At 45.2% G+C, this 14,842-nt stretch overlaps 1 protein-coding gene across 2 annotated transcripts in view; it reads right to left on the bottom strand.

Annotated features, from left to right (window-relative positions):
* Positions 1–11,242, bottom strand: part of LOC144155357 (meckelin) — a 62,772-nt gene extending 51,530 nt beyond the window's left edge. For both annotated transcript variants that reach the window (XM_077686729.1, XM_077686730.1), the window contains exons 1-6: positions 10,992–11,242; positions 6,879–6,967; positions 6,569–6,668; positions 1,535–1,619; positions 1,390–1,456; positions 415–495 (exon numbers count right to left, since the gene is read on the bottom strand). In XM_077686729.1, the coding sequence (XP_077542855.1) occupies positions 415–495; positions 1,390–1,456; positions 1,535–1,619; positions 6,569–6,668; positions 6,879–6,967; positions 10,992–11,169 (600 nt within the window). In that variant the 5' untranslated portion in view covers positions 11,170–11,242. The remainder of the gene's footprint in view (positions 1–414; positions 496–1,389; positions 1,457–1,534; positions 1,620–6,568; positions 6,669–6,878; positions 6,968–10,991) is intronic.
* Positions 11,243–14,842: the final 3,600 nt, after the last annotated feature.

Raw genomic sequence — 14,842 nt, 5'->3', positions numbered from 1 at the left:
AACTGTACAAATTTCACGCCGGCTCCGTCTGGACGGAACGCTAAGCTCTCAGTTGTATTCCGTCTGGACAGAAGGATAACCCGCAGCACCCCGTTCCATCTGGACGAAACTTTGGCACTTGTATATCGTTCCGTCTGGACGGAACGCTAGCCACAGCCTTTACTTTAACTATTCACTCACTATGGTTCATTATGCAAGTCAATCATACAGATGCAGAAAAATAGTTTTTAAAGTAAACTGCATAGACAGCATGCCCCTGAAAAGTAACTTTTGAACACAAATGGGGTGCGAAAGGCTGCCCGACGGGCTGGTTAATCTTTGAACGTTTGCAAATATATCACACGTCTTACTTACACTGCCGAAGTCCAACTGCGAAACAACTGCTACAAGGAGTTGAAAAGTCTTTTACTATACCTGGTATTTGACACTGTACATGGAATCAATATTGGCATCCATCTTGTCTGCAGGAATACAGTTTCCAGCAACATGAAAAAACTGGAAGCAAAAACAACCAGCGACTTAAAGCACAAACCTAGTCAGATGCTTTAGAGCTCGATACTTTGCACCATACAGGCATTTTACCATCAATAAATTTCCTTGGTTTTTGCTGTTCTTTCACACTAGTTGTGATAGTGACTAGACAACAGAGTAAGCAATGCTAACAAATGATTAGGTAGTTACAATCAGTGCTAAGCGGTTCATAAGCCAACCCAACAAAGAAAGATAACAATGAGAGTAAACAGATGCATTGCTCAGCGTGTCATCCTGTTTTTGCACATTTATGTCCAAGGAGTAAATTTTATGAAAGTCACATTCTATTGCAATGCTTCTACTGGGCAACATAACATCAGTAAAAAAAGAATAATCAACCTTGTTCCAGCGCTTCAAAGCAACTCGAAAAAAGGAGGAGTTTCACATACGGGCGTTTTAAAAACAATTTAAAATACAAGTTTGTTTTATTCGCAAGATTTGGTGTTTTATAGTGCGCCCAATGCTTGTCCGGCAGCAAACAATGTTTTATTCCCGGAGAAATTTAACATCGTAAGCCATAATTTTAAATCTCCCACCCGCTAAATTGTGTGTTTTGTGGCGTCAGCGATGACATATTGAGAGAATGTGCCTAAAATGAACGTTAGCATGTTGACTAAGGCTGCTGCAAATGGCGAAATATCTAAATTGTTGCCTTGTTTACTGTCTGCCTTCACAGATGGCGGGATAATACCATTCAAGAACCACTGCCCGCACTCTCTTACCACTCTCTTACAGTATTTCTTATAGAAATGTCATATGTGGCCAGTTCGTTTTCTTGGTGGTGCATGAGCCCAAGGGAAATTGCCATGTTGTCCGACACTGCCAACCCCTTTTTATTCACATTCTCTGATGTGGTACCTTGTCAGGTGGACAGGAGCACACTGTGCTATCGGCAACCAGAAATTCTTCAGGGCAGGTCACACACCTGCGCAGCAAAAAGGAAAAGCAGAGGTGCTGGACATTTATAGGCACGACTGTGACAGTCTACAAGTGCGGGTCTTACTTTTGACTCTCCGTGTGAGGCCACGTTCTTTCACTGCACGTAGAGCAGGCTAGTTGTTTGATGCCATCATTTCCTGTTATCTCTTCTGAAATGAAAAATAAACAGAAACTAAAGGACCAATGACAGTCAGTGGCATGATCGCATGGGACTGCCAGCACGTATACCTACCCCCTCCTCTTCCCCTTCTCGACACGGTGTAAATTGCTACCACCTGACCCTAAACGCACAAGCACCACAGTTACGCACAGCTAGCACTGTGTGCAGTACTCAGTAATAGGCATGGCTATTCTTAGCTCCAAATTACCTGCTCCCACCTTAAAGGGACACTGAAGGCAACCAGCAAGTTGGTTTCAAACGAAAGTCTGACCTTCCCATAGCCATTTTAGCATTGATTCGGTGCCGAAAGATGCCTTTAATTGCTGAGAAATTGCTAGTCAAATGCTGATCAAATGTGACACAAAGAGCTGTTTGCGTCATGATAAACCAGAAGCAAGCAAGGCAGCGGTGATGTATAGCGGTATAGAAGCAACTGAATAGAACGCTACCCCATACTGAGCAGTTTGGTCAGTTTCGGTCAAATTAGTCATGTTTTCCTGAACTCCAACATCCTTTGCAGCTCCCGACCACTAAGCAAAATGTTCCTTCATGGGACCCATGATCACCATCGACGCTTTGTTGAAGGAAAACATACTCTCCTTTTGCAGCCCCGTGAAAATGGTGTGGAACCAAATGCTCGTGCGTAGCTCACACACTTCCTTGAAAAGCAGTACTACCACCCAAAGTATGGACAAGAAGCGCCATACGGTGGCAGCCAGGGAAGAGGTTGCGCACGGCAGACGGTTTAAGCACTTCCAGTGCAAGTAGCGCGGTATAGCCAGCGGTGGCAGCACCGGTCTTCACGTTTTAACAACTTTCTACCTTATTTTAAAAAAAGCTATGTGCAAGAGTGGTATATTTGTGTTCTTGGTGAGCTAATTTATCGATGTAGAGCAACTTGCATTTTGACTTCTGTGTCCCTTTAACTTGACCGCCAATGCAATACAGTAAACTCCCATCAAGACGAATTCAAAGGGACAGTGAAAACTTGTTTGTAGTACCTGAAATTTCCCTTAATTAAGTGGATGTTTTTTGCATGTCACAAGAAAGCAAAAGTGCTGTTCGTCTTAACCATGGAATCTGTCCTAACGAAAGTCCATCTTAAGAAGAGTCTATTGTATATTAAAAGGTCTCAATTAATGACCGCGTAAGTCTCTCCATGTCGTACAAGCAGTGAACAAGCACCTGAAGTGGCTGGGCAATTCTGTATTCTAGTTCTTCAAAATACGTAACTTGCTTTATGGCTGTTTAAGCTCCACCCGCACCTCCCACCTTTTCAATGATTTTTAAAAACCCTTCCTGGACAAGAATCCTGCTTATGCTAATGTGGCTAACAAATTTCTGACGGACTGGAGCTTCGGTACTGGAGTGACCGCAACACACTGCATGTGCTCTGTTTTGCTGCTGGGAACAAAATCAGCCCAGGGATATTGATGAGAAAAGCCTGTGTTTTATTGGGGCCAATGCAGCTATTTCACACTACAGTTGAACCTCGTTATAAGAGACACTGATGTAAGAGACAAATGGGTATAAGAGACACTATTCACCCACATGGTTGGCTGCCCTATCTTTCCCATTAAATTGACCTCTTTTATAACAGACATTGGATGTAGAAGACAGTTGGTTTTAAGGGACAAGTGATCCTTGAACTTTAATCAACAGTCTCGCTTGTAACAGAGATTTCAACTTCAGATGCAATGCCACCAGTCACTAATTGCAGTTGGTTGCGCTGCTGAGCACGAGGTCGCGGGTTCGATTCTCGGCCGCGGTGGCCGCTTTTCTGATGGAGGCGAAAAGCAAAGACGCCCGTGTGTACGAGATTTCGGCGCACGTTAAAGATCCCCAGGTGGTCAAAATTAATCCGGAGCCCTCCACTACGGCGCGCCTCATCGCCTGCGTTGCGTCGGCGCGTTAAACCCCACAATCAATCAATCAATCACTAATTGCAGTTGCTTCCATTGTGGAAACACAGGTGGACGACAGACACCCACAGTCGCTATTTATTATAACTTCGGCAAACACACAGTGGTTCAGTCAGCTATGAAATGACGATGAGATGCCCTGCCAATTGAAATGCAACTTACAGAAGTGGTTGAAGTTTACTGCCATCCATTGGAGCGCAACCGCACATGCGGGCTCTCCCACTCGCGTCGCTCCCAATCAAGAAGCATCGCAGATGTTGAGTCCTGCAAGCGTAATGAATAGCCTGAGCACACAGCGGAAGAAGCTGTGCGCTCTGGCTGCTCATCAGGCTTGTGTACTCAACATCTACGATTCATCGTCCACAAACAGTGAAAGGAAAGAAAGCTTGTAGAATCAGTTGTAAAAAACAGTGTAAATACAGTTATGAAGCAAACAAAGATTCAGAACTGTTTCATAAATTCTGGGGGCCAAACATAAATTAGAATGAATCTTTTGCAACATGCTGTAGCGTTCTTTTGAGCTTATTTTAGTCATACGGTGCCCCCATTGAACTATGGATTGATCAGTTAGTGAAAACATGGTACCCTGCTTATAAGAGACATCTCAAATAAGAGACAGAAACTGCTCCCCGGTACGTGTCTCTTATAAAGGGGTTCAACTGTACTATGACAGCTGCTCGATAAAATCCTACAGCCAGACAACTGAAGTTCAGCACTCAACGTTGGAAATGCTCATGCAGTAACTTGATGCACCATGACTCCCACAAGTGCTCTCATTCTAAAGCCAATGGCAAGTGAACAAAGGGGGAAAAAATGTTAACATTTTTTTAATGCTCCAATGTTCTTTAAAGCAAGAACAGGATACTAAATTCTCATAACTAGGCAATTTTAGAACCATATTATATAACAAAAGTACATTTTTCTAGGAAAACTGCAAAGCTTTGTCTAACCTTCTACAGGAAAAAAAAAGTAATGTGAATATAGTGTGTTTCACACATGCACAAAAAAGTACTGTACAAAGGACAGTCGTTGCACCACTGAAAAACAAAATCCCATTCGATTTGAAGAAGCAGATCGATTACTCAGGTGAAAACCGATACAAAACGGACCCAGAAACTATTCTAAAGTGGCAATGAAATGCAGGCAATTGGTAAAATAGATGGTGGGGTCCATTCAAGCCAAATATAAGCCTTATACGTTGTACGAATAATTTGTAGACAATTTTTTTCATAGTCTTTTGCAGCCAATGAAATTGGGTACCGAAGGATGTGTTTTTTTTTTTTCCATGCATATCTGCATAATGAGGTTGGCCCTCCAATTAGCTCTGCCCAGCAATGTCACACTTCCTACAAAAATTACATTTTCTATTGCCCCACCTTTGTTTTGTTTTCATAGCACGTCAAGCAGCTCACTTTAAATGGGGTGCACGGCTCCCCTTCAATGCGGATCAAATCAAATCAAATCAGTTTATTTCCAACAACAGTGTTGGGGGTCCCTCAGGCCCAGGTCCCTCATGGTCTATGATGCTGTGATGTGGCATTACAAGCCCCTCACAGAGCTTGCGTCACTATACCAACGGCGCCTGTGTTGGGGCCTTTTCCCTGTGTTAGAAGTCTTTCAGCTACTTTGCCACCCTGCTTCGAAACGTTGGTTTCGGTGCATAGGAAAAGAACTAGATAGATGGCACTGCTACCAAGCGGAACTACCTAATCCGGCCATCCTGGCTGTGAGACATGGAGGACAACCATCTGCATTGCAACTAAGCCAGTTTTTTAGACGCGAGCAGAGAGACTCAAATCGCAAAAATGCGTGTGCCAGTTGCTTGAAGCCTCCGTGAGGTGAGACCAAATGGGGAGAACGAACAGTGGGCAGCAAAGAAGAAGAGGACACATGACATCACCACGTGCGGTGTCTGCACAGTAAGAGAGCGCGGCGATGCTCTGGAGCATTGCCCTGCATACAGGTGTTCGCGTCTGTGAGTATGTGCGACGTGCACAATCAGGAACGGTGAGGTAATGCAGCTGGTTGTGGTACTATGTGTGTGCGTGTGCCACCGCGTGGCTCACATGACATTGCAAGCATTACTCTTCATTTCAGTGTATGGGACAAAAGAGCATATCTATGCTTACACACCTTTAATAGTTCTTTAATTTTTGTTTGACTCCGTTTGCGATGGTATTAAGAAACAACACTACGTGATTTTATTTGTCCCTCAACAGCAGAAACTTGGGTTAAGCACGGTGCGCTCCACGTCTGCTTGACCGAAAAGAATCACCACACTGCATTGTTGGTTGCAAAGCCCATCGGCTTAAGCTGCCGTTCTTTACAGGGGAGGTATAGCCGCAAATGAAAAGTGATACAGCATAAACACAAACACAGAATAGGGAGGACTGATATGTATTAATCGCAACCATCTGTGTGATGTACCTTTCCCTTCTGCCCTCCTGCTTTGTCCTTACAGGACTGAAGTATGTACTAAATAAAATAAACAAATAAAATAAAATTAGGTAGGATTGTGTGAGGCTAAGACAGTGAGAAATGAATTCATGGGAGAGCTGTGAGGCAGCATGCAGACATCAGAAAGCGAATGTTAAGTGGTCCACTTAGAGGGGCTCATTTCCAGCCCCTTCAAAAGAGAAAGTGGAGAAAGTGGAGCGAACGGCAGCAGACGAGAGGCACTTTTAATCACCCGTCACATATTCAATATGGAATGTAGAATAAACATTCCAGCCACAATGTATAGCCACATTGATGCTACTACACACAAATGGCTTTTGTAACTCCTTAGAAAATTGTTTCTTGGTATTACTTACAATAAATTTTATACCATGATACAAAACCTTTATAAAGACCAAAACTTGTGTGGATGTGAGCAAGCAATTCAGCACTCCTATACTTGTCCAAAAGGCACACATGCCAAACCAAGCAGGCAAGGCTAGATTTCCACGTGGAGAAAAAAACAAAAAAACAAAAATAAAGTTCTAAACACACGAGGCCAAAGAATGTGGTGCCATACCATACACTCCATGAACGCAGTCGCTGCAGCTATTGGTGGACTTCTGGAAAGGAGAGCTATGTGCACATCCTACACAATTCCAACCATCCAGGGATGTCACCTGCATGCCACAAGACTGCTCATTAACTTTCAAGACAAGCACAATCGTCCATGAGCCCAAATATTATGTGGTCCTCACTGTATATTTTCACGGAAACGGATGCAAATTGACACTGTTTTTCATATTTAAAGTGCAGAGTAAAAACTGACATTTGGCTAGCCATACGCACTTCCCATAATGAGAAAGACAAGCACTCTGCAACAGACTTACATGTTCAGGAGGACATGAGGCGCACGACAGTTTTGTGGCACTTTCACGAGACACGATCTTGTGCTGAGGTCTACATTGGCACGATGAACCTGTTATGAATAAAAATAATCACTTGAGACCCTAACCACAGGAACTTGGATTAAGTCTTCACACGGCATCAGAAATTATGTGATCGGGGAAATTACTCGGCGACATAAAGCGAGGCATTTGCTGCCTCTATGTTTTTGTATCCAGAACTGCTTTGCACAGTACATTTTCTTTAGTTTTCGAGCCGTTCCTATTTCACTGCGACATAGGAAGAACAAAAAATGTAAACAGTGCATCCTTCGTCCATCTGTAGTGCGACCCCACAATGAGCCTGCACTCAGCTTGCAGGCAATCGCTCGTAATCCAATTTTCCAACTAAACAGAACAGCTACACTTCGATGCTGGCAGCTAGACATTATATGATTTGTCAGATAATTTGTACAATTCACAGTCCCTAACGTTTTAATATACATACGTGATTAGATAAGTAGAGTGAATGTAGCATGTACTGATTGTAATTCTCGTTAGGAAAGCAAGCTGGGCACCAGAATTTCTAACAACATTAGACACACAGAACTTCCACTGCTCTGTTCCCTAGTCCTAGGTACCTTTCGTCTCATTTTGTGGTCAGCTTTAATACCAGTTATCATTACAGCACTGGAAACAGCTGCTGAAGCCTTTTGTTGCACTGTGTTGGACTAACAGCTCCAATTACGGTTAAACTAAAAGAGTTCAAAACGCCTTCTGCTCAAACTGTTTATTTGGTGGTTCCCAAACACCAGTTTAGATCATTTTGTGTAGTCTATTATTTTACCCTAGGCTTGATAACAATTCACCTCATCATAGTACAAGACAAAACACTTTGTTTCATTTACAATTCATTTTACATCAAGATGAGCATTGCAGCAATCATTTTTTTTTGTTGCTAAAGCAATTGAGAATTTTCATTTGCACTGAATGAATTGAGCAAGTACACTAGACAAGTATTAAAAGAAATCCCGTAAATTGTGACCTACGTGGGAGGTTTACATTCATATAATTTGTGCTCTATGAAAGATATCTTGTGAGATGGACAGGATGAAAAAAAGTTAAAGGCAAACTTGACAAACCATTTATTTATGGTTGTCTTGTCACTTTCTTAATCTTGTCTGTTTCACGATGCACCCATCATAATGTCAGATCACGAGCTTCTGCAACAGTTATTGGCTCTAGTGAATATGTTTAGGGGGTATTTTTTTTTATGAAAGTGGCAGAACACTTTACATACATGACTTCAATGTTTGACCAGAAAGCATAATGCTTGAAGAAGCAGAAAGAAAAAAAAGAATTTTTTACAGTAAATTTCAGCTTGTGGAAGAATGACTATTTGATTGGCTGCCATAAGAACCTCCAGCAAAACGAAAGCTCTTTATAACCATGATCTCAGATCTAAGCAATGACAGGTCTGGGAGGGGCGATTGCCCCACCAAGGGCTTTCAGAACTATCACTACCAATCCTAAAGTAAGTGCCATACACCCCCCATTAGAGGTCTATACAGAACCAAGTTGGCACAGCTTGATTGTGGGGTTTAATGCACCAACGCAACGCAGGCGATGAGGCGCGCCATAGTGGAGGGCTCCGGATTAAATTTGACCACCTGGGGATCTCTAACATGCGCCGAAATCTCATACATACGGGCGTTTTTGCTTTTCGCCTCCATCAGAAAAGCGGCCACTGCAGCCGGGAAGTTGGCACAGCTACCCCCTCTCATCGCAGATGTAAATGTATAGCATATTAAAAACCTTTTCCGCAGTGCTAGACTAGGCGAGTCATATCACTTTGATCCCGCACTCCATGTAATAGCTAACTTCAGCTAGCCCCCCTGCTAAATACAGTATGTTGCATCACACATGTAAAAACTTCAAAATTTTTCTCAGCCGCAAAAGCCCATACACTTCTTCATGCTTTCGCTCCAGCATATAGATCCTATTTCAAGGCTTGTTTGTAACAGTACTGCTTAGTTTATTAAAAATACGTTTTACAACAGCAATAAGAACTACACCTATTGTTGGGAATCCCACCGCTGCCACCACTCTTGTGACTGGCCATCCAAGCGCAGTCACCGGTGTAGCGGCGTTGCCTTGCTCCGTCCACTATCGATGCGACACAGAGCAGAGCAATGAAGTTCTGAAGCCGACAAAAAGTTGAAGCAACATTTATGTACAGTATGTACAGGGGTAACAAAAGCGTAACATGGCTCGCACAAAGGTGACAGCACGTCTCAACTCGGTGCCTCCGAAAAGTGCCACACTCGCTGTGCTTCCGAGTGGATTTTATACCCCCAGGAGTCCGATGCAGCCGCCAGCTGTTTGAATCACTCCAATCAGGACTCTCGCTGGCCGAAGTTTGAATCCGACAAATGGAGGTGAAGTGGTTGCGTCAGCCGAGCCGCCACGACAGAGAAAGGGAAGGAGACACAGCAGCACCCTCTCCAAGCATGTCGCTGCGCGTTTGCCACCGGCCATTCATCCAAGGCATGATTCAGCCCAGCCGTTGAGAAGGGAAAAGGAGAGGCGACTCTGCGGAGCCTGCAAGTTCGGGCACGTCGGTCGCGGGCGGTTTGGTCGAGGCGTGAATCGGCCCCGCTGTCGGCGTGTCACCCGGTGCAGCAAATTTGGGCTAGGTGCCCTGGTACAACACTATGGAATATCTGCCTCTCAGTAAACAGAGAGGAAAGCATATTAAAGAAAGCAAACCCTTTCCCAGGAGCAAAGAAGAAAGCAAGCCATTCATCTCTCAAAGCCTGGTTCATCATAAGATTCCGCTGTCTCCATGTACTTTTTCAGATATTCTGGCTGGTCTTTTTATCTGCATAAGGTGTATGGAAATCAATGTACGTCCCGATGAAAAAGAAAACAAAACTTCCTACATTAAGGAACGGTTATCAATGACTGCGAAAAAGAAAGTATGGATATTCAAATTGTTTCAGAAAAAAAGGTTCGGCAGTTAGGGTTACAATAATGCAAGGAACCAAACCAGTATTCTCGCGTAACTATTACTATTGACAAAAGCATACTCCAGTGCAAAATGGAATAACCATGCTAAGTACAGCGAACGATGGCTGTTACAGCTAAAAAATCTAGGGAAGCTTGCACTCATGCGCAAGACTTGAATCGCGAAGCTATTGTAGGTGAGCATTGACGGACACATAGTTTCAGTAGCACGCCTTGCCTTTCCCTTCGCGGTCTCTTCCTCGGCTAGGCGAACTATACGCGGCCGGGACATGCCGAGAACTGCGAAGACGTTGCGCGCGAGGTCTCTTGTACGATACTGTGCGAATGCGCACGACGATGCGAGCCCCCGCGCGAAGGGCTCTCCTACGACACTGAGGGCATGCGCACGCCGCACGCTCCTCTCGAGTGTTTCGGCGGCCGCTATCACGTGTACTTCCGTTGTAGAGTTTGTAATGCGCGACGCCTAGTAATGCGCGACGGGGAGTTTTCGGCGCCCACGAACCCCGAACTTGCGGCCGGTAACAACAGCTCCGCTGTTAAAAAAATTGCAACAACGAAGATTACACTAATTCCAGCTTCCATAGTACTCGAATAGATTGGACAAAACGTGGTCTCCAAAGCCACCGCGGAACACGCGAAGAAAACTGGGAAAATGTAAACTGCGGAAATACCGACACTGACGACGGAGCGTTGATTATCCAGATAACGCCGCACACGATAACAGGCCTGACGTCGACATACATCCCAACTACGCCAAATTTCTTACAGGATTACTGGAGGCTATTTGAATCGGCGCCTTCCATCGGTAGCCAATGCACATGCAAGCACAGCGCGACGCACCGGCACTAAGGTGGCTAGACCGGCACTTTCCCGGCATGCATGCAAACGTGTGGGCACGACGCCAACAAAGCACGCCCATGTGTTCAGTGTTTTAGTGGAATCGTACATGCATGCATGCATGAGAAACAAATGCCGTAGACGAAAGGAGAGACTTCTCGTCTTTGCATCGCGGCGCAACATCGAAGGCAAAAAAGTATAATGCACCTTATCTATTCTAAATAACAATAACGCAAAAGTCATAACTCCACAAACCATCTTTGGAAGCGACTTGCATTGATTCTTGTCCCCTGTTGGCGCCACATTTAACACAGGAAAAAGTGACAACGTCAAAATAGCTTGCGTTGTCGCACTCATCGGGCTTTTGATAAGCACTTAGGTACCGTGATTCCACAAAAACTAGCAGTGATGCGACACTGAACACGAACCACATCTTAAGAACTAATCAATACACACAGAAATTAGCCATCTCTAACGCACATTACGGCGTAAACTTGAATGCTGTGTTGATTGTTTACATCGTTAGCAACCGTTGCTATGAAACATGGAGGAAAGCAGAAAGCATGACGTCAAGCCACGGCCAGCCGTGGTCAACCCAGGTCAACCTAGAGTGAACTCTAGTTATAGCACAGAACAGAGCAGAACAGGGAGGATTTTGTTATAGCCTTCTAGCCTCTCTACTCTAGTCAAGCGACGACCAGCTTGTCTCCCGCAGGCGCAGTTTCAGGCAGGGGGCGTAAGAGCACTGCGAAGGCGGGAAATTTGAAATGCATTGGGGCTCTTCGATTTACATGTCTCGGACTCACCGCGGATAGTCCGCGGGTAGTCCGAGGATTCCCCGCAGCCATAGGGATACATGGTAAAATAAAATGCCGGATTGCTTCTCGGGGAGCCCGCGGTGAGACCGAGACTGTAAATCGAAGAGCCCCACTGCTCTGCTCACTGCTCTGCAGTGCACTTTCGACAGCTTGCACATTGAGTGGAACGGCATTAATTTTTGTGATTGCTTTCATCTCGCACGTGCTAGAGCCTTACTGCGCAGTTTTGAACGCGCCGTTTTTTGCCTTCCGCGCCCACTTTTTTTTTTTTTCCTTATTACCTTTTTTTGCACACAATACACGTCACGGATAGATTAAAATCCGTCGGCCGAACTTCGGCTGACGGAAAAACTTAAAATAAACATTAAACGTACACAGTTCTTCTAGTACAGGTAGCCATCCCATATCGGGCGTCTGCCACTTGTGCAATTCATAGAGTAAACTAACACTCTGTGCAAAGTATTTGCTCACAGTGAGGGCCTGCGGGTCAGCGTGGCGCACCGCCATCCTCGACCTCCAAATGGCATGAAATCCCAGAGCCATGATGAGGTCATACGGCACACTGTTGTCATAGGTACGTAAAGAAATCGTATGCCTTGGGGTGAAACGGGCAGGTCTATAGTTAAGGTCCTTTGCAACACATCCCAGAAAAAGATGGCGTCCCAGCACTCCGCGAAAACGTGCTCAACAGTCTCTGGTTTGTTGCACAAAGTGCACGTTGTAGGACCAGCGACAAACAAGCCCTTCTCCTGCATCCTCGTCTTAACGGGAAGTGTACCGGTGTGTAGTTTAAAGAAAAAGGTTTTCACGGATGCTGGGAAGGACATCTTTTTAACACGCGATAACACGTCCTGGCCAGAAACAGATCTATACACCGATCGGTAATGGCACAGGTAACAACACATCCTTTAGGTCTTTAGTAAGTGCCTTTCTTGACACAGCTGATAAGCACTCCAGTGAAAACCGTACTGCTAGAAACCTGAAAGAGTCTACAACATCCTTCATATAGCCTTTAGGGCTGCTACAGCTTTCGTCTGCGGACGAGACAATATATGTTGGCAACGCTTTTGACAGCACACTTTGTAAAAATGTTCGCAGAAAAGGGTCATTCGTATCCCGTAAGAACAAAAAATGACACAACCCAACCCCGCCCCCCTTAACACGCCGGAAAAGATTGGTTCTGCTTGAACGCTCCCAAACATAAGGCGACAAACACACGGTGTATTTTCTGAACTTGAACTCTCAAACAAGCCTTCCGCGTCCACTTTTTTCGCTTGCTATCGTAAAAACCAACCCAACGAGCGTTCCTAACTAAATGGACGGGGACATACAGTGGGGCTCTTCGATTTACACTCTCGGACTCACCGCAGATAGTCCGCGGGTAGTCCAAGGATTCCCCGAAGCCATAGGGATACATGGGAAAATTGAATGCCGGACTGCTTCTCGGGGAGTCCGCGGTGAGTCCGAGACTGTAAATCGAAGAGCCCCAGTTGTGTTGCGACGGTAATTGGAACACTTTAAATATTTTTCCTGAGCGAACCGCCGCTCTGTTTGCGCTCAAACTTCACACAAAGGTCGCATTTTGTGGATTTTGTTTGACGCCGGAAACAACGACGGTACTTACCTGTTTATCCTGAAAATAAAAAAAAAACGATTTTCGCCTATGGGACAATGGCGCTGATTTGGACGTGCCAGCCCGAAAACCAGGTTTTCTGATCGTCTGCTAGCTCATTTCTAGGTGAATTTTCTGATCGTCTGCTGCACCATTTGGCTCCGTACGTGAATCCCAAACGTGCGTTTCACTCTGCAGGTGGTTCCGTCGTTCCAACATCAACTTGCGCTGGCTCGCACGTCCAAATCAGCCGCCATTTTCCCATAGGCGAAAATCGTTTTTATTTATTTTCAGAATACACAGGTAAGCACCATCGTTGTTCCCGGTATGAAACAAAATAGACCACAAAATGCGACCTTCGTGGCAAGTTTGAGCGCGAACAGAGCGGCGGTTCGCTCAGGAAAAATTTTTAAAGTGTTCCAATTATCATCGCAACACCCTATATTTTGCCTCAAATGTACCTGCAGTTTTCTTTGCTCTAAATAATGGGGACGTGTATTTGATTCTGATTGTAGGGTTTTACGCGCCGACGCAACGCAGGCGATGAGGCACGCCGTAGTGGAGGGCTCCGGGCCGCCGCGGCCGGGAATTGAACCCGCGTCCTCGAATGGGGACATGTAAGTGCCAGCGGTTGAGGAGTTTCGAGCGATTACGACGAAATAAACCGCTTGTTCAAGTATGCCATTAACTCTTGGCCGGAAGGCTGAACCGGGGGACAAGCGGGCATCCTTCCGAAGCCTCCGTGGGTGCCTTACGCCGTGGGGCTTTGCACTTAAAACAGCTACTTTTTCTCTGGAGTTGGTATACTATTACCACACAATCCACCTATGCTCACCTCCAAGCTGTAACCCACGATGCCGATTATGATGATGATAATGCGGCTTCCGTCAAGATGACGATGACGGTGCGCTGTGACGTAAACCGGCACGTGCCATGGAGGAAAGAATGGTACACGCGGACAAGGGTTTGCTTGGAGTATGGAAGATAGAAAACATTTTTCCCACGGCTTGGAGGTATACGAACACATCATATTCTAAGATAATGTATTTAATTTGTAAATTTTTCAAAAAAACAAATATTTCATTATATTTATACTTGATAAATGTGTCTTAAAATCGAACTTATAGTCGTATACATGGCTGTGAAGTCTAAAACTACAAAGTTTAATCCACAAAATCTAAAATTTTCCGCGTAATAAATATTTGTGCCTCACCGAATAGTCGCGCTACACTCGCACACTTGTAATTGACGTCACTGGGATTTATTTTTGATTACTTTTTCTCCCAACTTGCGCGAGCCGTTCGAAACGACCTTCTTGCTCGATTCCTGGCCAATCCCCCGCGTGGGTATGCGCCATAAGACGTGGAACAACAACGACAACGACGACGCTGCACGAACGGAATTATTCCACCAGTCAAGCAACAAGATTCGCGACCTGCGATGGCTACATCAACGACCTTGGACAAGGAGGCGTGCTTGCGTAAACGTGAACGGGCAGATGGAAATTCACGTTCCGACGGTAAAGAGCAGGACGAGGCTACACCTGTCATCCAGTGCCGGGGTATTGTAGAGAAAGCCATGGACGACCCTGGGTTACTGACGCCGAAGGAACTAGACTGTCTCGTGCGTGTTCTCAGCGCAAAGGTCGCTCGGCAGCCGGGGACTGCCAAACCCAT

This window comes from Haemaphysalis longicornis, unplaced genomic scaffold (genome assembly GCF_048455015.1).
Source record: "Haemaphysalis longicornis isolate Haplotype H1 unplaced genomic scaffold, Haemaphysalis longicornis Haplotype H1 scaffold_1, whole genome shotgun sequence".
In the NCBI taxonomy this organism is placed as follows: Eukaryota; Metazoa; Arthropoda; class Arachnida; order Ixodida; family Ixodidae; genus Haemaphysalis; species Haemaphysalis longicornis.
The sequence above is the reverse complement of the archived record's forward strand: the minus strand, read 5'-3'. Positions and strand labels throughout refer to the sequence as shown.